Source organism: Phoxinus phoxinus (genome assembly GCF_949152265.1).
Source record: "Phoxinus phoxinus genome assembly, chromosome: 7".
Taxonomy (NCBI): Eukaryota; Metazoa; Chordata; class Actinopteri; order Cypriniformes; family Leuciscidae; genus Phoxinus; species Phoxinus phoxinus.
The window spans coordinates 1,830,418-1,857,488 of NC_136882.1; the positions used below are offsets into that span (position 1 = coordinate 1,830,418).

General features: G+C 44.3%; 1 protein-coding gene across 1 annotated transcript; it reads right to left on the bottom strand.

The window, feature by feature from the left end:
- Positions 1 to 4,586: 4,586 nt before the first annotated feature.
- LOC307002146 (tripartite motif-containing protein 16-like protein) lies at positions 4,587 to 26,695 on the bottom strand. Its single transcript, XM_079619450.1, has 4 exons — positions 26,176 to 26,695; positions 7,149 to 7,302; positions 6,952 to 6,999; positions 4,587 to 6,049 (listed from the first exon to the last, which is right to left on the bottom strand). The coding sequence occupies exons 1-4, from the start codon at positions 26,488 to 26,490 to the stop codon at positions 5,445 to 5,447; spliced, it is 1,122 nt and encodes a 373-aa protein (XP_079475576.1). The 5' UTR covers positions 26,491 to 26,695; the 3' UTR covers positions 4,587 to 5,444.
- Positions 26,696 to 27,071: the final 376 nt, after the last annotated feature.

Sequence of the window (27,071 nt, forward strand, 5' to 3'; positions counted from 1 at the left end):
CTGCATCGGACAAGCAACCTGTTAGTGAAGAAGGAGAAAATGGAGCTTTTGGAGTGGAAAACACTGAAGATGAAGGAAAGGAGCCAACCCTGTCTGACCTGGCAGCCATTCTCCAAGCACACATGGGACAGCAGGAGGCCCGAGATGAGAAGCAGAGGGAAGCAAGTTCAAGACAAGAACAGCGGTTTAAAACCCTTCAACATCAATTTCAGATGCTGCAGTTGGAAGTACAAGCCCGAACATCTCCACTGTCAGAGCCTCCACCAGCAGATTCTGTTCAAGATCTGGGGACCTTTTCACCCAACAGACCTCGTTCTCAAACCCGAATGGATCCCACTGATGTGACTGATTCAACTACGACAGCAGCAGGTCAAGTCCATCCACACCATGTGCCCAGACTAGAGAAATTTACTGATGATGATGATATTGAACACTTTCTCATTGCATTTGAGCGTATTGCCTTAGCCTGCAGATGGCAGAAGCCAGACTGGGTTTTTCATTTAATGCCATTGCTAACTGGTAAAGCTAGAAGTGCTTATGTGCATATGGACATTGATGACTCTCTTGATTATGATAGGGTTAAAAGTGCAATTCTTTCCAAGTATGACATTAACCCTGAGACCTACAGGCAAAGATTCCGTTCCCTAGAGGTGAGCCCTGACGAGAGCCCAAAGGAATTGTATGCAAGAATCAAGGAACTGTATGGAAAGTGGATCCAGCCAAAAGGTAAAACAACACAAGAAATTGGTGAAATGATCATGCTGGAGCAATACTTGAGAATGGTGTCCCCTGAGCTGCAGATTTGGATCAGAGAGCATGATCCAGGTTCTGCCATGGAGGCTGCTAAACTGGCGGATGTGTTTGTGGCGGCGCGGAGTAAAGGACAGCCATGGAGCTACAACTCAGGGATGACCCCAAGAGACAGCCGTAAACCCCCTCAGCAGTATCAATCCACCCAGCAGTACCAACCAAAGCCAGAGGCCAGCGGGGGTAAGGTTCCCACTAGGGAGAACCAGTTGTTTAACAGACCATCGCACCCCTCAGGTCGAAAACCAATTTGCTATCTCTGTGGAATAGAAGGCCATACAAAGCCCATGTGCCCTAAAAATACAGCAAAGTTGACTCAGATGTGTGTTGTACCACGCCCTCATGTGGATGCTATTTCCAAGAATGATCAGGCTGTAAAGATGGCTGATGTTGAAGTTAATGGAACTGCTCTCAAAGCTTTAATTGATACCGGGAGTGATCAGACACTTGTGCACAGGAAGTTTGTACCAACCAATATTATCAGCACCAGAGATACCATCCCTATATGTTGTGTGCATGGTGATGAGAAGAGTTACTCAACGGCTGACATGTATATCAAAGTTGACAATCAAACATATCTCTTGAACATTGTGGTAGCTGATAAATTGCCTTATCCTGTTGTGCTAGGCCGAGACCTCCCAGTACTTTTTGATTTGTTCGAATCAGACAAAACCAGAAAATGCTATGCTGCTGTCACCAGGGGGCAGGCTAAGTCGTCTAATGAGCACCTGGAGATCCTCAGTACCTTGCCATTTTATAGTGACGAGGCAGCACCCAGGAAGGCACGTAAAACTCGTAAGCAGAGAAGACAGGAGAAATTCCTTCACACAGTTGTGCAGTCCCAAACGAATACCCAGCCAGAGTTGCCTTTAGGATTTCAAATGCCAGCCAGTATCATTAACATGCAGAAATCTGATCCATCTTTAGCATCTCTTTTTCAGAAAATCAAGGAGAAAGAGCCAGGAGATGAGCTGGACGTGAGCAAAGAGGAGTACGTCTTGCAAAATGGCATTCTCTATCGTCAACAGGAATTCGTATTGCAGCTGGTGGTGCCCCAAGCAGCCAGAGAGGCTATACTGGTGTTGGGGCATTCTGTTCCCTGGGCTGGCCACCTAGGTAAGCACAAAACCACAGCCCGCATTAAACATCATTTTCACTGGCCTGGACTGTATAGAGATGTTGCTGAATTCTGCAAAAGTTGTCCTCAGTGTCAAATGACATCTGCTAGCCTTCCCTCCAGAGCTCCACTCCTTCCACTCCCCATCATTGCTACTCCATTTGAACGCCTTGGGATGGACATTGTTGGTCCTGTTGAGAAGAGTAAAGCTGGGAACCGTTACATGCTGGTTATAACAGATTATGCAACCAAGTACCCAGAGGTGTTCCCATTGAAGTCCATAAAAGCTAAATCTGTTGCTTTTTGTCTAGTACAGGTTTTTTCAAGAGTGGGTTTCCCTCGTGAAATACTGACTGATCAAGGAACTAACTTTATGTCAACTCTGTTGAAGCAGGTCTATCAATTACTTGGCATCAGGAGCTTGAGAACCACACCTTACCATCCCCAAACGGATGGGCTGACAGAACGTTTCAACAAGACGCTGAAGCAGATGCTGCGGAAGTTTGTGAACAGCAGTGGTACAGACTGGGATCTCTGGCGGCCATATCTTTTATTTGCATACAGGGAAGTACCCCAAGCCTCCACTGGTTTTTCTCCCTTTGAACTTCTTTATGGGCATGATGTCAGAGGCCCTCTTTCTCTGCTGAGAGAGAGTTGGGAGGGAGACCAGGGGAGAGGGGATTCTGTTAATGTGGTATCCTATGTTGTGCAGATGAGAGACCGATTGGAGAAAATGAGCGAGCTTGCCCAGTCACACATGGCAGAAGCCCAGAAACGGCAGAAGTCCTGGTACGATCAGTCAGCCCGCCAGAGATCCTTCAGCCCTGGACAGAAGGTGCTAGTGCTTCTCCCTAGTGATGACAACAAGCTTTTGGCAAAGTGGCAAGGACCCTTTGAGGTCCAGAAGAAACTTGGGCCTACCACCTATCGGATATTGACCACAGGTCAGTCACGTTCCAGTAAAGTACTGCATGTGAACCTCCTGAAGGAATGGGTGCAACGACCTGAAAAGAAAACAGAAGTGATGCTCGTCAGAAACATTCTGGAAGAGGAGGAAGTGGATGAGCAATACTTACCTTCTGAAGGTGTTCCAGTGGACTTCGATCTCAGTCATCTCTCTGAAGACAGACAGCAGCAGGTGAGAGCCATCTGTAATCTTGAAGTGTTCCAGGAGAATCCTGGGAGGACTGACCTTGTTGAACATGATATTGTCCTTAAAGAAGGTGCTTCTGTGAGACGACTCAGTTACAGGATCCCTGAGCGCCTGTTGACCGCACTGAAGGAGGAGGTGGATCTCATGCTGTCCCAGGGTATCATAGAGGCTTCAAAGAGTGAATGGTGCAACCCGGTAGTCCTTGTACCGAAAAAGGATGGTAGCATAAGATTCTGTATTGATTTCAGGTACTTGAACTCAGTTTCTCAGTTTGACTCCTATCCAACACCAAGGATTGACGATCTACTTGAACGGCTGGGAAAGGCAAAATTCCTGACCACATTAGATCTTAGCAAAGGGTACTGGCAAGTACCACTGACCGAGCGATCCAGAGAGCTGACTGCTTTCCGGACTCCATGGGGCTTATTCCACTTTACGGTGCTCCCATTTGGCCTTCATGGAGCACCAGCAAATTTCCAGAGGCTGATGGACCAGGTACTTCGTGATTCCTCTGCATTTGCGGCAGCCTATCTTGATGATATAGTTCTGTATAGTGACAGCTGGGAGCAACATCTGGAACATCTGCGCACCATCTTGGGCTGTCTTCACGCTGCTGGGCTGACCGTAAATCCCGCAAAGTGTGCCTTTGCTGCATCTGAGACTGAGTACCTGGGCCATATCATTGGGAATGGGATGATACGGCCACAGGTTAGTAAGATCCAAGCCATTGAGTCATGTCCTTTACCCCAAACAAGGAAGCAACTCCGATCCTTTTTGGGCATGGCAGGCTTCTACCGTCGCTTCATTCCGCAGTTTTCCACCAGGGCGGCTCTGCTCTCAGACTTGACCGGGTCCCGGAGTCCCAATCAGATCCAGTGGACAGAGGAGGCTGTGGCAGCTTTCCATGATATCCGGCAATCAATGAGTATGCAACCAGTTTTGTATGGTCCAAACTTTAACGACCATTTCTTTGTGCAGACTGATGCTTCCGACAGGGGTCTTGGCGCTGTGCTTCTTCAGGGGCCCCCTGAGAACCGCCATCCGGTTGCTTACATCAGTAGAAAGCTGTTCCCCAGGGAGGTCCGTTATTCGACCGTGGAAAAAGAGGGACTGGCTATCAAGTGGGCCCTGGACTCCTTCCGCTACTATCTCCTGGGTAGAGAATTCACACTGGAGACCGACCATAAAGCACTGCAGTGGATGGAGAGGATGAAGGACACCAATGGAAGAATCACCCGGTGGTACCTGGCCCTGCAACCATTCCGCTTCAGCATCCAACACATCCCAGGAAAAGAGAACCAGACAGCTGACTACCTGTCTCGCTGTACCAGCGAGAGTCCTGAAGGGGGGGAGTGTGTGATGGCTACGGCCACACAGAGGTAATATCACCTCAGTTCTGAACATTTGATTACCGTTTTAGTATCTCACCTCTTTAGTTTGTTGCACTGATTATTATTTACAGTCATCTAAACTATGAGATCTAAATAACGAACCCAATGCAGTTTTTTTGATTTGGTTTATTTGCTTTAGTTTTACATTGATTTACAGGGAATGCACTAATCACATGTTTCTTTGTGTTGAGTTACCTGGACTGTTGGGGGCGGTCCCTTCCTGGTTGGGCGAAAGGAGTGGCTAAGGGCTGAGGAGACTTATATCTGGAAGCCAGCTCGTTAGGCCATACCATGTCTCACCATGTGCCAGGGGGATTTTGTCCTTAGTTAGCTCTTGAGTTCTCAAGTGTTAGTTTGTTTACCCCTTCTATGTTATTTGGTTTTGTCAAACTGTTATATAAGCTCCCTGCTGTCTCTTTGTGGCAGGTCAGTTGTTTGTTCAGTTAACCTTGTGTTATGAGTCTATGTATTTGAGTTTATATTCAGTTACTTTTTTGTTGACCTCTTTTAAGGCCTAGTTATTAATTTTGGTCCTTATGTAAACTTCTCAATATTTTGGGTAATAAAACCCCCTTTTTGAGAAACAGTCTCCTGTGTCCTCTTGCCTCACTGCTTTGGTCCCTGACAGATTCTATGATTGTTTTGTCCCATTTGTCAAATTCATTATTAAGTTTTGGCCCCCAAATTTCACTACCATATAGAATTATTGGTTCTAGTACAAATTGGAAATTTTTTAGCCAGATTTCAATTGGAATATAGATTTTAATGTTTCTTTTTATTGCATAGAAAGCTCTCCTTGCTTTGTCCCTCAGATCTTTCACAGCCATGTAGAGGTTCCCTGTGTATGTAATGTTGATGCCGAGGTAAGTGTAGTTTTTTGTGGATTATGTAGTCAAGCCAGCATGTGACAGTCAGTGATTTATCATGCAGCTTAAAGCATTATGGGTAGAAGATCTCTACAATCTACTCTGATTCATCAACACAGTTTCACTGATGATCCATAATAAACCATAAACCCAGGATAGAGCAGCTGAGTGAATGTGGTCTGGACTGTGTGGATGAGGCTCATGGTGTCAGAGACGCTGTAGAAGGACAGAGTTCCTGCACTGTGATCCACATACACTCCTATTCTACTGTGATCCGCACACACTCCTGTTCTACTGTGATCCACACACACTCCTGTTCTACTGTGATTCACACACACTCCTGTTCTACTGTGATCCACACACACAGGGAGTTTAGTATGTATGTTATTGTGTCTGATTGAGAATTTGGAGAAAGAGCAGAAAAAACTCCAGGACTGATCATTAGATCCAAACCAACACTCATCACCCGACCCCTTCCTGCTGATGCTCTTATATGACACTGATATAAACACTTTAGTCCCACTCCATTCAATCTCCCAGTAACAGCGTCCACACACACTCTCTCTACACAACACCTGAGCATAATGATCAAATCTGTCTGGATGATCCGGATACGACTGAAACTCTGGGAAAGTGTCAGTAATCACTCTGTTCCTCTCAGACAGACGGAGGTGTTTATTCACTGTGTTCAGATCCAGAGTGAGCTGATGGGAATCTGATGGAGATAAAACACATCAGAATCAGGAATTATGAATCAGGGGTGCGTTTCCCGAAAGCATCGTTAGCCAACTATGGTCGCAAGTTCCGTTGTGATCAGCAGTTCAACGATTTGGTGTTTCCCGAAACCATCGTTCCAACGAACGTTCGCAAACAGCATCGCAAACTTGTGTGGTTGGAACGTCAGCTCTCGAGCTGTGGTTAGAAGCATAGTTTCTAGTTTACATGAGATGTAGACTGAATACATCCTTATCTTTAGCAAAATAAGCAAGCTGACATTCAGTACAACCCGTGTTATTTATTTAGAATACATACAAATGTAATTCACGTCTTTTAGTTTGTCAAGAGATTTAAAGCACCGTTTTTGAAGACTGCGCATGTGCGAACGTGCTCTACTGTGTAAGAACGAGCCAAATATTGAGTCTGGTAATAAAGCAAAATAACTGAGAAAAATTAGAAATGGTCTTCAGATGCCATGTCTGTAACTTATATGACAAAATCTAGCGTTAATTCGATCTCAAACAGATTAATTAAAATCATTTATTAGTCCACCACGTGCGAGACGTCATAAACCAACGTGGTTGAACGATACTTTGCGACATACGGTTTCGGGAAACAGTCGTGACTAGCTTGTTGATTTCTCCAACAATGCATCGTACTATGGTAGTAAAGCAGCGAGCTGTATAGTTGTACGGGAAACGCACCCCTGGCTGATCTTTTAATGCATCTGAACTCTTCATGTTCAATATATCATCAGTGTCTCAGTAAAGTTTACCAGATATCCTGCAGATCATCCTTTACATGATCAACTATAAACTCTTCTGTCATGTTTTCTTCACTTCTCCAGGAAGAACATGAACACACACACTGAGTTTTCTGCTGGTTTTCTTAGTGACTTACATTGTAGGAAGTCGTTTCTGGTCCTGGGAACAATGTTGGAGAGAGTGACTGTGGAAATCAACAGACATGAAGAGTGTGATTATCATGTCAAGAGAAAATGATACTGCATCCGTTCCTCAGACGTTTCTAATATGATCTTCTACATGATCTGAGATGATGGAGGATCATTTCTGAGAGCAGAATCTCCAGGACTTTACCTCTGTCAGAGATCCTCTTCTGTCTGCAGAAATCCTCCAGTTTGTCTCTTAGCTGAGGGACAGATTCTCTCACGCCATCAAAAGAGGAGAGAGACCTGAAGGGATTGTCATTTACGTCTGTAGATTCAGGAGGAGCTGAGAGAGACTGGAAACTCTAGAGAAAACAGAAAACAAAGCTCATCACCTACACACTTCAGCCAATATGCTTCAATATGCAATACACTTCAGCTCTTGTTACATGTATCTTTGTGTTTTTGGTTCAGTCCATGTGACCTAGACTGCGTTCCAGTCCACTTTTAGACACGCACTTGCAAACTTCCCTAAGCACTTCCCCTCGGGGGAATCCCTGCCGCCATTTTGAAGTCTGTTCCACTTCGTGAAGTGGACGAGGGAAGTTTATATGGACAGACACCCTCGTTCCCGAGGGAGCGAGTCTACTTCAGCTGTACACTTCAGGCAGCTCCATATACCACAATGCAACACGATTGTGACGTCACCGCAGATCTTGTCTAATCACCACCACCACAAACAAATTAATTTAAAACAACCCAAACCAACCTATATACATTTGGATGCTGTATTAAACACATTCTTAAAGGGATGTATTGTAATAAATGTAAAGGGAATGTAAATAATAAATCAACTCCACAGCTGATTCCAAGTGATCAAGGGCTTAGGACGTTTCAGTTCAGCCCATTGCAGTTCCCTTTCAAAAGCTACCATCGATGCTGCACTGCTTAGCGCATTGGGAACGTCTTTAATCGTGACCCGCTGTGAATATAGGGTGTAAACACATTGATGGAATCGACCGGAAGTAATATAGCCTCGGTCGGTGACGACGCGTCAGGTCGTCAGTTCTTTTGTCTTCATAGACCTCTCTGTGTTTGGTGTGCAAGCATTATCTCCTCTCTATCTACTACAGATCTTTGTTAGGAGTTTAGTTTATCACGGGCAGTGTGCAGATTTTTTCTTTCTCATCTCTCAGCGATCTAAAAAGAGTTTAGAAAAAGTAAAAAAGAGAAAGAGAAATGAGTCAACAGAGTAAGTGCTGTGTCCCTTCATGTTCTCGTCCTATGTCAGAACTGGATACTGCTTTGTGTGTTTGGGGGAGGAGCATGCGATCGCTGCATTGGAGTCAGGAGAGTGCGAGCATTGTGAACTGTTCACAGTTAAAATGCTTTGTGCTCGTCTTGGCTACTTTCAGTCTGCACCCGCATTAACATCGTGGGGCTCCCGAATGGATTTGGCTGATGAGCAAGAGACGGGTCCGTCCCTTACGTTTGCTCGCTCACCAGATCCACAAGTTCCCTCGCGTGACCCTGGTGCTTCTTCGGCTCATGCGGGGGACGATGATAAATATCTTGGGTCTGCGGACTTCGAGCAACCAATCTCTGAGCATTTCCTCGCATGACGATAAATCCGTCGAGGAATTATTTGAGGTGGTTACTCGCGCGGTGGCCAGATTATAGCTTGACTGGCCTCGCAAACAAGAGACCCCCAAACGCCACAGTAAGCTTGAGGATAGGTTTCTGTCCGGTGGCAAGGGGGAGGGACCACAACATCAGTCTCTCCCCTTCTTCGAGGACCTCCATGATGAGCTATCTAAGTCATGAAGAAAACCATATACCTCTCGTGTTTTTGTTCCCTTGACGTCGAACTTTTCGACTATCGTAGGATCGAAGGCGCGAGGATATGCGGAGATGCCTCAGGTTGAAGAGACGCTTGCGAGCTATCTCTCGCCTGGGTCTGCATATTCGCTAAAGAGACCTACCCTCCCCACAAAGCCGTGCAGAACAACATCGGCTCTCGTGGGTAAAGCTTACCAAGCTGTAGGTCAGGCTGGTGCTGTGCTGCACACAATGACTGTGTTACAGGCATACCAGGCTGACCTCTTGAAGGACTTCAGTGCAGGCATTACGATAGATGAAGCGTTTTCTGACCTGCGCCGAGCCACAGACCTTTCTCTCCGTGTCACTAAACAAACGGCCCGTGCCATCGGCCATTCTATGTCTGCTTTAGTTAGAACGGATAGGCATCTGTGGCTCAACCTCACGGGTATAAAAGATAAGGACCGTGTCTTTCTTCTGGACTCCCCGGCGTTTGTTCAGTTCCTTTCTCACCGCAGTCAAGGGGAGGGGCCATCAGCCTTCATTTCATGTCTTCAGCATCCACGGTGATTCCTTTGGGGCTGTAGCACATGAGATCGTTTCAGTTGTGGCTAAAAGCCAGGGGATTTCATCCAAGGGCCAATCCTCAAAGGCAAATAAAAGTGACGCCCCGCGGGCTTCGTACACTATCTCTGTGGCTCAGACCCCGGTTCCTCGCCTTGGGTCCCACTCTAGGGGTGCCATGTCATCGCAGATTGCTAACAACAGACGCCTCCCTGATGGGCTGGGGAGTGGTCTTAAGTGGTCGTCCAGCTCAGGGGAATGGGAGGGTCATCAGCTCGATTGGCACATCAACTGCCTCGAGTTGATGGCTGTATTTCTGGCCCTGAAATATTTTCTCAACCAGTGTAGAGGTTGTCATGTCCTAGTGCGTGTGGACAACACAGCGGCAGTCTCTTACATAAATCACCAGGGAGGTCTGCGCTCACGCAATCTGAACAGAATAGCGAGGTAGATTTTTCTCTGGGCCCAGGAAAAGTTCCTGTCACTCAGGGCAGTTTACATTCTGGGGTATCTGAATGTGGGAACAGATTTACTGTCCAGAAAGAAATTACACACGGGGGAATGGAAACTCCACCCAGATGTAGTAAAACAGATCTGGACCAGATTTTACAAAGCAGAGGTGGACCACTTCGCCTCCCAGCAGACAGCGCAATGTCCCCTCTACTTCTCTCTGAGTCACCCAGCCCCCCTGAATCTGGATGCGATGGTGCACACATGGCCCAAAATGCGCCTGTATGCGTTTCCTCCAGTTCCTTCAGTTTCTGTCCCAGGCGGAGGGCACGATATTCCATCCCAGGCCCGACCTGTGGAACCTTCATGTTTGGCCCCTGATGGGTTCCAACTGAGGGACACTGGGCTTTCGCCTGCCGTTATTGAGACCATTCTAAGTGCTAGCTAACTCTTTCTCCTCCACTAGAAAGAGTTATGCCAACAAATGGTGTTTTTGAAAGGTGGTGTGTCGTACATAATGCAGATCCGGTCAACTGCCAGATTGCTTCAGTTCTGGACTTCCTGCTGGAAAAATTATCAACAGGCACATGCCCCGCGACTCTCAAGGTTTATGTGGCCACTCTTTCGGCTTGCCACGCCTTGGTTGACGGGGTGCCACTCTGGAGACATCCTCTGCTCGCTCGCTTCATTCGTGGGGCCAGACGACTGAGACCTCCCGTAAGAACCAAGATCCCTTCGTGGGACTTGGCTATAGTCCTCAAGGGTCTGGTTGAGACCCCCTTTGAACCTCTAGAGTCAGCGTCTGATAAACTTCTGACCCTAAAGATGTTTTTTCTTATGGCTATAACCTCTCTAAAAAGAATAAGGACATGCAGGCTCTGTAAATATCGCCATCCTGCTTAGACTTTGCCCCAGGAATGGTGAAAGTGATTTTGCATCCTCATCCTGATTACCTGCCTAAGGTACCTTTCTCGGCTGTACATCCGGTCACTCTTGAGGCCTTCTACCCTCCACCGTTCATAATGCCGGCGCAGGAGAGATCTCACAGACTTTGTCCAGTCCGTGCACTTCAGACCTATGTCCACCGCACCAGCCAGTAGCGTAAGTCAGAGCAACTGTTCGTTTGTTATGGGGGCAGTAACAGAGGTGCTGCCGCCACTAAACAGACCATGTCACATTGGGTCAGGGATGCTATTGCTCTTGTCTATGAGGCGCGCGGCCAAGCTTCGCCAACGGGTCTAAGGGCTCACTCCACCAGAGGGGTCGCCTCCTCTGCTGCCTTGGCAAGGGGTGCTCCCTTGCAATTTGTTTGTGATGCGGCAGGCTGGTCCTCTCCGCACACATTCATAAGATTTTATAGCTTGGATGTTCATGCCACTCCGGGCTCTCACGTCCTTGAGTCGACATCGCAAGCTAATGTCTAGGGCTTTCCTGCGTTCTTGTGAGCACACCTACACAACCGTAAGGAGTTCAGACACCTTCAAGCACAGCGGCGTGGGCATTCTCGTTACCAATGTGCTAAGCAGCGCAGCATCGATTGTAGCTTTTAAAAGGGAACGTCCCGGGTTACTTGACTGTAACCCTGTTCCCTGAAAAAGCGGAACGAGATGCTGTGCTGCTTTGCCGTGCTGATGATGTCCCAGGACTGCTCTTCAGACAAAAGGCTCAGACCGAGGCTATATTACTTCCGGTCGATTCCATCGACGTGTTTACACACTATATTCACATCGGGTCACGATTAAAGACGTTCACAATGCGCTAAGCAGCGCAGCATCTCATTCCGCTTTTTCTGGGAACAGGGTTACAGTCAAGTAACCCGGAACGTTTCTGCCAGAAGTTGGCACTCGTGCAACGTAAGCAATGACGTACATCCAAGTGAACGAGGCGGAGGGATATTAGCAAGTAAAAGGCATGACAATTGTGGACTGGAACGCAGCCTTAGTTTTCCCCAGTCTGTCTAATTAGCAATGTCTTTCACCTGTGCCTTGTTCATCACTTATCTCATTAGTTTTAGTATATACTCTATGGCCGCGCTTACACTTGGCATTAACATGCAATCAACCGCGATCAAATCGGATCATAAGCCAATCAGGACACGATGCGTTTACACCTGTCGACATTAAGTGGCTTCTGTATCTGGATAACAGATAAGATCTCGCATTCTCATGGAAAAACAAGAAAAGAAAAGAAAGGATGGCTCCGGTGCAAAGTCGACCTGAAGTGGTGGGTTTTCGATCTGTATCCACTGTACGTCCAACTGACTGCACTGTATTCTTACTTTTGATTCTAAACTGAACTCAAATGGCACTTAATTGGGGAAATTGAAAGATGAAACAATGCTAATGACCTGGGTCTGTGGTGGAGTAGTGAGTTTGATGTGTCAATTAAACACAAGGTTCTGTGGGGTGCAGACTGGATCGACTGATGGGGCAAGTGCGGACTGATGGGGCAGTGAACCCGATGTTACCCCGTGAGTCAGTCCTAGAGCTCCACCTGTCCAATTTTAGGGAAAAATCAGGTCCATCGTCCAATGGAATTCTTACGCGCGCTGAATAAACACTACAGACACAGTGTACGAGTAAAACTATATGCAAAATAAGATACATGGGTGTTTTGCCAGATGAGAAGTTTTTTCTATGGATCCTCTTTTTACAACTTTAATTCATTTTACTCTAATTAATTTCATTTATCTCTTTTCATTCATTTTATAACTGTTTTCATTTCCCTTGCTTTTATTTTGTTTATTTTCTATGCAAAGCACTTTGAATTGCCATAGTGTGATTATTTTAATTATTTTCTATGTAAAGCATTTTGAATAACTGTTTTAATTTTCCTTGCTTTTATTTTGTGATTATTTGTATTGCTTTCTATGTAAAGCACTTTGAATTGCCATAGTGTATGAAATGTGCTATATAAATAAACTTGCCTTGCCTTCTTTTAAAAGCAGTTTTCAGTCGGGGACCTTTGACAAATCTCGCAAAATGAGGAGAATGAAGAGGCTGCAAGTACTAATATTGCATCTCTGCCTTCCATCCCTTTGGCTCTACCGGCTCCGCCTTCCCTCCGCCTCCACCGGTATCCTCGGTCGCACTGGCTCTGCAGCGGTCTTCCGGATCTCCATCTCCACCTCTGTCCCATGAGCCATCAGCTCGGCATTGGCCCTCCGGACCCTCGGGTGCCACTCTGGCTCTGTGTCTCTTCGGCTCCATCATGGCCACTTTTGTTGCAGAAGTTCATTTCCCTGGTTCCATCGACCAAGCTTCATCCACGACTCCTCCCTCCTGCGACGCAACGCGGGTACACCGTGCTGACTGTGGCCTGGGACATCATCAGACCCCTTCAGCTCCTGGCTGTCCCCTGGCTCCTCCCACCTTCCACTCCCCCATGGAATAATTCTTTGGACTTGTTTTTGTTTTGCCCTTCCTCTGCTCCTCGCCCTCCTCAAGAGCCCCCGCCCTCCCTCCGCAGTTGCTCCATTTATACGGTCCATGTGATCCATAGTTTTCCCCAGTCTGTCTAATTAGCAATGTCATTCACCTGTGCCTTGTTCATCACTTATCTCATTAGTTCTAGTATATATCTATATATCTTAGCTGTTTTATATTGTGTAAATTGAACTCAAAACAACTTGAATACACAGGGAATGTAATTAAGAGCCTTTGTTTTATAAACAGGTGAATATTTTCCATTATTTTATGGTTCTTTATTAAAGGGGTCATGAACTGCATTGTTTTGTTTTATAATGTTTCCTAGAGTGCACTTATAATGTTAGTATGATTTTGACATACAAAATTTACATAATTTAGAAATAAAAGGCATTTTTGCTACCCCGATTCTTTATTTTATTTTTTATTGCAAGTTAACAAAACATTGTAGCTTATACAACGTAAAAGATCAATGAAATATATACACATACAGAAGAGAGAAAGACGTAAACGGAACACACACACAAAAAAAGGAAAGAAAACAGCTAAATATAAATGTATCGATATAGTGATGTATGCAGCAGGTACATTAGTAAGTTTAAGCAATAGAATAAAAAATAATAGTAGTAGTAGCAATAGTAGCGGTAGCAGTGGCAACATAAACAACATTCATGATAATAATAATAATAGGAGTAGTAGTAGCACTGTAATTTATAATAATAAATAAAGCTGCAAGCAGCATGTGTGTTTTATTTAGCAAGCTTTTAACCACTGACATAATAGATAGAAAAGTCCATTTACCATGATTTACCTTTTTCTAGTATGATTTATCATGATTCTAGCATGATTTACCACGTTCTAGTACAATTCACCACAATTGACCATACATTCAGCGTGATTTACGATAGTTTACCATGATTTATCAAAGTTTACCATGATTTACCCTGATCTAGCATAGTTTACCATGATTTAAATATGTATTCTAAACTTAAATCATGTGTGAAAGGAATTGATGGGTTAACTGAGTATTTTGGATGTACCATTGGTGTACGACAGGGCTGTATGGTGAGTCCTCTGTTGTTTATTCTTTTCCTAAACGAATATATAACTATGATAAAGGAAAACTGTAAAGGTATTCAGACTGAAAGTATCACAGAAGTGCAGACCTTGTTGTATGCCGATGATATGACAAATGTGTCAGATACAATTGGTGGATTGCAGAAGGAAATTGAAGAGCTCAAAATATTCTGTAACCGATATGGTATGAGAGTGAATTTGAGTAAAACTAAAGTTATGGTTTTCAGAAGAGGGGGCGTTTTAAATAAGAACGAAAAATGGTATTTTGCTGGAGAGCAGATTGAAGTGGTTAATGCTTATAAATATCTGGGTATGTGGTTTACACCAAAATTGTCATGGTGGAAAACCAGACAACACTTTACAAGGAAAGAAGGAAAGAAGGCAATGCTTTCTTTATTAAGGTTTGTTCGTAAGCAGAAAAGCAGCTGTCACCAAGCGCTGTATTTGTTCGACCATTTGTACCCATATTGTATTATGGATCTGAGATATGAGGCTTTGAGCCAGTGGAGTGTGTTGAGGATGTTCAGTTGTCCTTCTGTAAGAGACTCTTGTGTATCAGTACGAGTGTGAGCAATGGAGCGGTTTTGGGCGACCTGGGTAGATTTGCATTATCCACTACATTTAAAAGGTGTATAATGTATTGGATAAAATAAGTGTCCATGCCTAATTATCGATATCCAAGAAAATGTTATAATATGCTCGTTCAGTTGGATGAAGTAGTGGAAAAACATGCGTGACCTGCATTCGAGTTCTATTGTATCTCAATGGTTTTTCTAGTGCTTGGGAGGCCCAAAGTGTAGGAGAATATTTACATCTATTCTGAATCAACGATTGAGAGAAACGGCACAGAATGCATGGTACACATCAGTCTTAGATAATAAGAAGTTAAATATATATTCACAATGCAAATCAAAGGTGGTATAGGAGAGCTACATTGCATCTGTACATAACATACAGTTGTTACGATCTTTATTGTTATTCAGATGCTCAGGACACTGTTTAGCTATAGAAACGGGTCGATGGAGTAATACACCAATGACAGAAAGAGTCTGTAGTCATTGTAAACTAACTAATATCTCTGTGATTAAAGATGAGAAACAGTTTTTGTATGACTGTTCTTTGTATATGGATCTGCGTAAGAAATATCTGAGTGATCTCACACTTGTTGGTGATGTTTGTGTTGATGTGTCACAGGTTTGTGAGTCGAAGCATGCATGGAGATTAGCGCTGTACATATATCATGGAATGAAAAAAGAGCATCTGTCATGATATTGTAATCTTGGAACTATGGGCCGAGAGACCATGTATTCCTGAATAAACTATCAGTATCAGTACCATGATTTACCATGATTTACCCTGTTTTAGCATAGTTTACCATGATTTACCATGTTCTAGGATGATTTATAATTATTTACTATGATCCACCATGATTTACCATGTTCTATGATGATTTACCATGAATCTAGCATGATTTACCATAGTTTACCATGAGATACCAAGTTCTAGTATGATTCACCATGATTTACCCTGTTCTAACATGGTTTACAACAATTGAACACATTCTAGTATGATTTAATATGATTCTAGCATGATTTACCATAGTTTACCATGATTTATCTTAGTCTACCTTGATTTACCATGTTACAGGATGATTTACCGTGATATACCACATTCTAGAATGATTTACCAGGATTCTATCATGATTTACCCTATTTACTATGATTTACCATGTTTCTAGCTTTATTTACCACGATTTACCACGTTGGTAGCAATTATGTGAAGCATCAGAACAAATGAAGTGATAAACTCTGACAAAATATGATTGTGTTATAATAGTAATTTTTATATAAGGGATTTTTTAGTGTCTAAATATATGAATGCAAAAGCACATGTGAAAAGACTATTAATAAGTAGAATGTCCAGCAGAGGGCAGTAGAAGACCACTTATTGGCTCACTTTCATTTTACAAGTCTTGATTTTACCAGTATTTTGCACTAAAGCAAACCAGTTTTTCCATGTTAACTCCATTATGCATGCATTACACACATATTTCACGTCTGTCACAATAACAAATATATAGCTTTAAGCAGCTGTTTGTTAGCCAATGCTGAAAGCTGATAAAAAGATTACAAATATAATCCTGCTGCTCCCTCTAGTGGACAACAGTGTTACAGCCTCCATCTTACAGTTGAAATGAATGAATGAATGGAAATTTGGTTTCTCACTTATATTTCGGGAACGAGATGGCGAAAAAATCTGAAACTCGGAGCTTAGATAGTGCTCGAGGTGCCCTGTGTAATGAGACCATCCTGGTGTTGGTGGGCGATTGGGGCCGGGAGTTATTCCAGTTCATCAATTTTTGTGAAGTTCTGAGTTTTCTTTTAGGATTTATGGGCTTTTGAGTTCTTTCTGACACACCCATTTTCTAAATGACCCTGTTATAGCCAACCAAATGCAAAAGTTCAACCTTTTTTCGATAACTATTGATCTAGAGAGTCCAGAGAATTGTCCTAGACTGGTTTGGTTCTGATTGGGCGAAAAACCAGGGACTAGTTCGCAACAGTAGGTTTTTAACATATTCGTGAATATTTAATAAACGGTTTGATTGACAGCATTGGTTCTTAAGGCAAATATGTTCAACATGAGGAGATCTATTAAATGATATGCATATTGTGACGATATTTGTAACACCACGTGATTACAGAGCCTTAAAACTCATTAGCGCCAACTAGTGTCCGATTTATTTCAAAACTTTTACAGACCTCTGGGGCCAGGAGTCAAACACGCCCACCGAGTTTCGCTACGATCGGCCTCCGTTAACCTTGTCTAATAGGTGCTCAAATTCATTGGCCGATGGCGGCCATGTTTTTCGAGATACGCCAATGACCTCATATACAGTCGATCGGCCCTTTCGAAGCGGTGTCCGTGAAACCACTGTGGCAAACGCATTCATTTAGTGGGATTTTTACAGAAAGGTCCTAACTTGTAAAAACGTGTCCACAATTATTGGCACCCTTCTGCTTGAAGGGGCGTGTCTGCTATGAGACTTCAGTGTGTGATTGGCTGCTGTGAGACTTTAGTGTAAACGTCCACCACTGTGATTGGCTGCTGTGAGACTTCAGTGTAAACGGCCACCGCTGTGATTGGCTGCTGTGAGACTTCAGTGTAAACGCCCACCACTGTGATTGGCTGCTGTGAGACTGCAGTGTAAACGCCCACTGCTGTGATTGGCTGCTGTGAGACTGCAGTGTAAACGCCCACTGCTGTGATTGGCTGCTGTGAGACTTCAGTGTAAATGCCCACTGCTTTGATTGGCTAACATTTTTTTGCATATGAAATGGATAGTATTACATGTGGAACTCTCTCAAAAACTTTTAGCACGTTTTTACTATTACAGCTCTCAAGGTTAACTAATCAAGAAATGTGTTGATTATAGCATTATAATTAGATCCATAGCATTATATTTAGATTCTGGCATGAAAGGTTGCAATGATGAGCATTGTAGCATGAATCTCGTCATTGTAACTCGATTTCTGCACACTAACGAATGCTCTCATCATTACTAACAGTGTAAACACAATGTAAATAAGAGATTCGTTTTCTTATTACGGGAGTTTTGGCAAGAGTCCAGAACTCACGCTGCCTTCACGTGCTATCGGAAATTTCACATTTCCCCCTTCTTTTTTCTTTTTCTTTTTTTTTATTATTATTTTTTTTTTATTGTGATAGGATAGTATAGAGTTGACAGGAAGCGAGGTGGGAGAGAGATGGGGGACGGGATCGGGAAAGGTCCATGAGCCAGGATTCGAACTCGGGTCGCCCGAAGCGCAACGGCGCTATATAAGAAACTAGTACAGTCGTTCTCAGAATGAATGGCACCCCTGGTAAATATGAAAAAAAAAAAGTAAAAAATAAATCTGCATTGTTTATCCTTTTGATCTTTCATTAAAAAAATGGACAAAATTCTAACCTTTCATTGAAGTAAAAGAATTGAAAGTGGGGGGGAAATCACGTTATGAAATAAAGGTTTTTCTCTAAAACACGTTGGCCACAATTATTGGCACCCTTTTAAATTAAATTAAATTAAAAATTAAAACATTAAATACTTTTTGCAATCTCATTTTGACAAGATAACAGCTCTGAGTCTTCTCCTATAATGCCTGATGAGTTTGGAGGACACCTGACCAGAGATCAGAGACCATTCCTCCATACAGAATCTCTCCAGATCCATCATTCCTCCATACAGAATCTCTCCAGATCCATCATTCCTCCATACAGAACCTCTCCAGATCCTTCATTCCTCCATACAGAACCTCTCCAGATCCATCATTCCTCCATACAGAACCTCTCCAGATCCTTCATTCCTCCATACAGAACCTCTCCAGATCCATCATTCCTCCACACAGAATCTCTCCAGATCCTCCATTCCTCCACACAGAATCTCTCCAGATCCTTCATTCCTCCAGACAGAATCTCTCCAGGTCCTTCATTCCTCCACACAGAATCTCTCCAGATCCTTCATTCCTCCACACAGAATCTCTCCAGATCCTTCATTCCTCCATACAGAATCTCTCCAGATCCATCATTCCTCCATACAGAATCTCTCCAGATCCATCATTCCTCCACACAGAATCTCTCCAGATCCTTCACTCCTCCACACAGAATATCTCCAGATCCTTCATTCCTCCACACAGAATCTCTCCAGGTCCTTCATTCCTCCATACAGATTCTCTCCAGATCCTTCATTCCTCCACACAGAACCTCTCCAGATCCTTCATTCCTCCATACAGAACCTCTCCAGATCCTTCATTCCTCCAGACAGAATCTCTCCAGGTCCTTCATTCCTCCATACAGAATCTCTCCAGATCCTTCATTCCTCCACACAGAATCTCTTCAGATCCTTCATTCCTCCATACAGAATCTCTCCAGATCCTTCATTCCTCCACACAGAATCTCTCCAGATCCTTCATTCCTCCATATAGAATCTCTCCAGATCCTTCATTCCTCCACACAGAATCTCTCCAGATCCTTCATTCCTCCATACAGAACCTCTCCAGATCCTTCATTCCTCCACACAGAATCTCTCCAGATCCTTCATTCCTCCATACAGAATCTCTCCAGATCCATCATTCCTCCATACAGAATCTCTTCAGATCCATCATTCCTCCATACAGAACCTCTCCAGATTCTTCATTCCTCCACACAGAACCTCTCCAGATCCATCATTCCTCCATACAGAATCTCTCCAGATCCTTCATTCCTCCACACAGAATCTCTCCAGGTCCTTCATTCCTCCATACAGAATCTCTCCAGATCCTTCATTCCTCCACACAGAACCTCTCCAGATCCTTCATTCCTCCATACAGTATCTCTCCAGATCCTTCATTCCTCCATATAGAATCTCTCCAGATCCTTTATTCCTCCACACAGAATCTCTCCAGGTCCTTCATTCCTCCATACAGAATCTCTCCAGATCCTCCATTCCTCCACACAGAATCTCTCCAGGTACTTCATTCCTCCATACAGAATCTCTCCAGATCCTTCATTCCTCCACACAGAACCTCTCCAGATCCTTCATTCCTCCATACAGTATCTCTCCAGATCCTTCATTCCTCCATATAGAATCTCTCCAGATCCTTCATTCCTCCACACATAATCTCTCCAGATCCTTCATTCCTCCATACAGAATCTCTCCAGATCCATCATTCCTCCATACAGAATCTCTCCAGGTCCTTCATTCCTCCACACAGAATCTCTCCAGATCCATCATTCCTCCATACAGAATCTCTCCAGGTCCTTCATTCCTCCACACAGAATCTCTCCAGATCCATCATTCCTCCATACAGAATCTCCCCAGATCCTTCATTCCTCCACACAGAATCTCTCCAGGTCCTTCATTCATCCACACAGAATCTCTCCAGATCCATCATTCCTCCACACAGAATCTCTCCAGATCCATCATTCCTCCACACAGAATCTCCCCAGATCCTTCATTCCTCCACAGAGAACCTCTCCAGATCCATCATTCCTCCACACAGTATCTCTCCAGATCCTTCATTCCTCCACAGAGAACCTCTCCAGATCCATCATTCCTCCACACAGAACCTCTCCAGATCCATCATTCCTCCACACAGAATCTCCCCAGATCCATCATTCCTCCACACAGAACCTCTCCAGATCCATCATTCCTCCATACAGAATCTCTCCAGGTCCTTCATTCCTCCACACAGAATCTCTCCAGATCCTTCATTCCTCCACACAGAATCTCTCCAGATCCTTCATTCCTCCACACAGAATCTCTCCAGATCCTTCATTCCTCCATACAGAATCTCTCCAGATCCTTCATTCCTCCACACAGAATCTCTCCAGATCCTTCATTCCTCCACAACTCCAGATCCTTCATTCCTCCACACAGAACCTCTCCAGGTCCTTCATTCCTCCATACAGAACCTCTCCAAATCCATCATTCCTCCATACAGAATCTCTCCAGATCCTTCATTCCTCCATACAGAACCTCTCCAGATCCATCATTCCTCCATACATAATCTCTCCAGATCCATCATTCCTCCATACAGAACCTCTCCAGATCCTTCATTCCTCCATACAGAACCTCTCCAGATCCATCATTCCTCCATACAGAACCTCTCCAGATCCTTCATTCCTCCATACAGAACCTCTCCAGATCCATCATTCCTCCATACAGAATCTCTCCAGATCCTCCATTCCTCCACACAGAATCTCTCCAGATCCTTCATTCCTCCACACAGAATCTGTCCAGATCCTTCATTCCTCCATATATAACCTCTCCAGATCCAACATTCCTCCATACATAATCTCTCCAGATCCTCCATTCCTCCACTCAGAATCTCTCCATCATTCCTCCATACAGAATCTCTCCAGATCCATCATTCCTCCATACAGAATCTCTCCAGATCCTCCATTCCTCCACACAGAATCTCTCCATCATTCCTCCACACAGAATCTCTCCAGATCCTTCATTCCTCCACACAGAATCTCCCCAGATCCTTCATTCCTCCATACAGTATCTCTCCAGATCCTTCGTTTCTCCACACAGAACCTCTCCAGATCCATCATTCCTCCATACATAACCTCTCCAGATCCATCATTCCTCCATACAGAATCTCTCCAGATCCTTCATTCCTCCACACAGAACCTCTCCAGATCCTTCATTCCTCCATACAGTATCTCTCCAGATCCTTCATTCCTCCATATAGAATCTCTCCAGATCCTTCATTCCTCCACACAGAATCTCTCCAGATCCTTCATTCCTCCATACAGAATCTCTCCAGATCCATCATTCCTCCATACAGAATCTCTCCAGGTCCTTCATTCCTCCACACAGAATCTCTCCAGGTCCTTCATTCCTCCACACAGAATCTCTCCAGATCCATCATTCCTCCATACAGAATCTCTCCAGATCCTTCATTCCTCCACACAGAATCTCTCCAGGTCCTTCATTCCTCCACACAGAATCTCTCCAGATCCATCATTCCTCCACACAGAATCTCTCCAGATCCTTCATTCCTCCATACAGTATCTCTCCAGATCCTTCATTCCTCCACACAGAACCTCTCCAGATCCATCATTCCTCCACACAGAACCTCTCCAGATCCATCATTCCTCCACACAGAATCTCCCCAGATCCTTCATTCCTCCATACAGAATCTCTCCAGATCCTTCATTCCTCCACACAGAACCTCTCCAGATCTTTCATTCCTCCATACAGCATCTCGCCAGATCCTTCATTCCCCCATATAGAATCTCTCCAGATCCTTCATTCCTCCACACAGAATCTCTCCAGATCCTTCATTCCTCCATACAGAATCTCTCCAGGTCCTTCATTCCTCCACACAGAATCTCTCCAGGTCCTTCATTCCTCCACACAGAATCTCTCCAGATCCTTCATTCCTCCATACAGAATCTCTCCAGATCCTTCATTCCTCCATACAGAATCTCTCCAGATCCTTCATTCCTCCACACAGAACATCTCAAGATCCTTCATTCCTCCACACAGAATCTCTCCAGATCCTTCATTCCTCCACACAGAATCTCCCCAGATCCTTCATTCCTCCATACAGAATCTCTCCAGATCCTTAATTCCTCCACACAGATTCCTCCATACAGAATCTTACCAGATCCATCATTCCTCCATACAGAATCCAGATCCTTCATTCCTCCATACAGAATCTCTCCAGATCCTTCATTCCTCCACACAGAATCTCTCCAGATCCATCATTCCTCCACACAGAATCTCCCCAGATCCTTCATTCCTCCATACAGAATCTCTCCAGATCCTTCATTCCTCCACACAGAATCTCTACAGATCCTTCATTCCTCCACACAGAATCTCTACAGATCCTTCATTCCTCCACACAGAATCTCTCCAGATCCTTCATTCCTCCACACAGAATCTCCCCAGATCCTTCATTCATCCATACATAATCTCTCCAGATCCTTCATTCCTCCACACATAATCTCTCCAGATCATTCATTCCACCACACAGAACCTCTCCAGATCCTTCATTCCTCCACACAGAATCCCTCCAGATCCTTCATTCCTCCATACAGAATCTCTCTAGAAGCTTCATTCCTCCACACAGAATCTATCCAGATCCTTCATTCCTCCACACAGAATCTCCCCAGATCCTTCATTCCTCCATACAGAATCTCTCCAGATCCTTCATTCCTCCACACAGAATCTCTCCAGATCCTTCAGTCCTCCACACAGAATCTCTCCAGATCCTTCATTCCTCCACACAGAATCTCTCCAGATCCTTCATTCCTCCATACAGAATCTCTGCAGATCCTTCATTCCTCCATACAGAATCTCTTCAGATCCTTCAGTCCTCCACACAGAATCTCTCCAGATCCTTCATTCCTCCACACAGAATCTCTCCAGATCATTCATTCCTCCACACAGAATCTCCCCAGATCCTTCATTCCTCCATACAGAATCTCTCCAGATCCTTCATTCCTCCACACAGAATCTCCCCAGATCCTTCATTCCTCCATACAGAATCTCTCCAGATCCTTCATTCCTCCTTACAGAATCTCTCCAGATCCTTCATTCCACCACACAGAATCTCCCCAGATCCTTCATTCCTCCATACAGAATCTCTCCAGATCCTTCATTCCTCCATACAGAATCTCTCCAGGTCCTTCATTCCTCCACACAGAATCTCTCCAGATCCTTCATTCCTCCACACAGAATCCCTCCAGATCCTTCATTCCTCCATACAGAATCTCTCCAGATCCTTCATTCCTCCACACAGAATCTCTCCAGATCCTTCATTCCTCCACACAGAATCTCCCCAGATCCTTCATTCCTCCATACAGAATCTCTCCAGATCCTTCATTCCTCCACACAGAATCTCTACAGATCCTTCATTCCTCCATACAGAACCTCTCCAGATCCTTCATTCCTCCACACAGAATCCCTCCAGATCCTTCATTCCTCCATAGAGAATCTCTCCAGATCCTTCATTCCTCCATACAGAATCTCTCCAGGTCCTTCATTCCTCCACACAGAATCTCTCCAGATCCTTCATTCCTCCATACAGAATCTCTCCAGATCCATCATTCCTCCATACAGAATCTCTCCAGATCCATCATTCCTCCATACAGAACATCTCCAGATCCTTCATTCCTCCACACAGAATCTCTCCAGATCCATCATTCCTCCATACAGAATCTCTCCAGGTCCTTCATTCCTCCACACAGAATCTCTCCAGATCCTTCATTCCTCCATACAGAATCTCTCCAGATCCATCATTCCTCCGTACAGAATCTCTCCAGATCCATTATTCCTCCATACAGAATCTCTCCAGATCCTTCATTCCTCCACACAGAATCTCTCCAGATCCTTCATTCCTCCACACAGAATCTCTCCAGATCCTTCATTTCTCCACACAGAATCTCCCCAGATCCTTCATTCCTCCATACAGAATCTCTCCAGATCCTTCATTCCTCCACACAGAATCTCCCCAGATCCTTCATTCCTCCATACAGAATCTCTCCAGATCCTTCATTCCTCCATACAGAATCTCTCCAGATCCTTCATTCCACCACACAGAATCTCTACAGATCCTTCATTCCTCCACACAGAATCCCACCAGATCCTTCATTCCTCCACACAGAATCTCTCCAGATCCTTCATTCCTCCATACAGAATCTCTCCAGATCCTTCATTCCTCCACACAGAATCTCTCCAGATCCTTCATTCCTCCACACAGAATCTCCCCAGATCCTTCATTCCTCCATACAGAATCTCCCCAGATCCTTCATTCCTCCAAACAGAATCTCTCCAGATCCTTCATTCCTCCACACAGAATCTCTCCAGATCCTTCATTCATCCATACAGAACCTCTCCAGATCCTTCATTCCTCCACACAGAATCTCTCCAGATCCTTCATTCATCCATACAGAACCTCTCCAGATCCTTCATTCCTCCACACAGAATCTCTCCACATCCTTCATTCCTCCATACAGAATCTCTCCAGATCCTTCATTCCTCCATACAGAATCTCTCCACATCCTTCATTCCTCCATACAGAATCTCTCCAGATCCTTCATTCCTCCATACAGAATCTCTCCAGATCCTTCATTCTTCCACACATAATCTCACCAGATCCATCATTCCTCCACACAGAATCTCTCCAGATCCTTCAGATTCCCAGATCCATGTTGGTGCTTCTCCTCTTCAGTTCACTCCACTCATCAGGTCAGGGAACTGGGACGGTCATGGCAGAAGCTTCATTTTGTGCTCCGTAACACATTTTTTAGTTGATTTTGATGTTTTGCAAAATATGCCCACAACATTAAAGATCCAACGGTATATTCAATTGTACACATACTTTTTATCCTTGTGTGCACCAAACCCATCTAGCGTGTTTGCTGCCAAAAAGCTCTTTTCTTTTGTTTGATCTGACCACAGAACCCTGTGCCGTGTGAAGATCCAGTCGTGTCTGACAACTGAATATGCTGGAGTTTGCTTTTGGATGAGCGAGGAGGATTTTTCTTGAAACCCTCCCAAACAACATGTGGTGATGTAGGGATTTTTTTAAAGGCTTTCTGACCCCAAGACTCAACTAATCTCTGCAATTCTCCATCAAACAAGAGGGCTTAAATATACACAAGACAAATGATAAGACAAGGGACATCTGTGAACAATGAAACAATCAACCAATGACAACATGACACAGACAAGGGAACACATGGCAGGATCACATGACTAACAGGGAAATCTCATGACAAGACACAAGGCTTGTTTGAGTTGAACCGGCGCTGCACAGACCGATCGGTGTATGACACCAAAGTACCGTGAGAGCTATTAGAGAGCAGACTCTCCTTATGCTTTTGAATCGCTCTTGTGGTACTTTGATTCATAAACCGATCGGTCTGTGCAGTGCCGGTTCAAGTCGAACAAGCCTAAGATGTTACAGGGTGCCATTAATTCTGACCATGACTGTATTTACAATAATTCCGAAGGCACGTGAAGGCAGCGTAAGTCACTAATAAATTTGTGCTGTTTGATTAAAAGAAGGGAGTGTACTTTGATTGCTTTCTATAAATAATTTAATCACAGTTTAAATAACATAATATTTTTATCCTACTAAGAGGAACTATGTGAAGTTTATCGTTTAGTCACTGGTTTGATTGACTGACACATCGTCTGTTTGCAAAGCCTGTGCGAGTTGAAATAACGAGTTATTACATATAATTTTTTTCATTTCACTTAATCAAATTACTTTGCCACGAGGAAAGACAGTAACGCGCATTCCTTCACCCGCTGATCGGATGTCTACAGTGTGAATGATGTTTCCTGACCATACGGTGCCAATATAAACAGTGTCAACATTATTTCATCAGTGTCTAGTTTCATACCTGTTTCTCTGTCCTCTGCACTCCACACTGCACATCTCCAGCTCCAGCGTAACAGTCAGCAGGAAGTTTAGTCTTCTTCAGTTTCTCCACCAGTTCAGCCATCATGGTGTTTTTAGCTAAAGCAGGTCTTGGACTGAAGGTCTGTCTGCACTGAGGGCAGCTGTAGACACTCTTCTGATCCTCCTGATCCCAGCAGTCTGTAATACAGATCTTACAGTAACTGTGTCCACAGGGAATGGCCACTGGATCCTTCAGGAGATCCAGACACACTGGACACATCTCATTCTGATCCACTGAAATTCTGGCTTCTGCCATTTTACTGCATGAGACACACAAACACACAACAGCTCAACTACAGTTAAGTTGACCTGAACTCTGAATGTGATTCCAATGTGATTCCTGGTTGTGATTCCTGATTTTCTGGTTCTGTGTTTGAATGACGTCTGTAAAACAGGTTAATCTGCAAGTCTCTAAATCAGGTTCTTCATTCCTGGTCCTTGTCAACCATACTCCCACACACCTGGATGTTATTTGCAAAAATGCAAAAAGCAAAAACTATGTAGTGTCTCTCAAGAAATAGCTGGGGGCGGGGCGTTCAAACCAAACTTTGATGTTCAATTGTAGCAGGTTTGAATAAAGGAAATTCGGTCTCTCACTGATGTTTGTCTGTTTATGGTAAATGGAATAGTAAATGGACTGAATTTATATAGCGCTTTCACAGACCCAATGGCCACCAAAGCGCTTTACATGTTGCCTCACATTCACCCATTCATACACCGACGGCGGTGTCAGTCATGCAAGGCGCCATCCAGCTCGTCGGGAGCAGCTGGGGTTAGGTGTCTTGCTCATGGACACCTCGACACTTGGTCAGGTGGAACCGGGGATTGAACCACCAA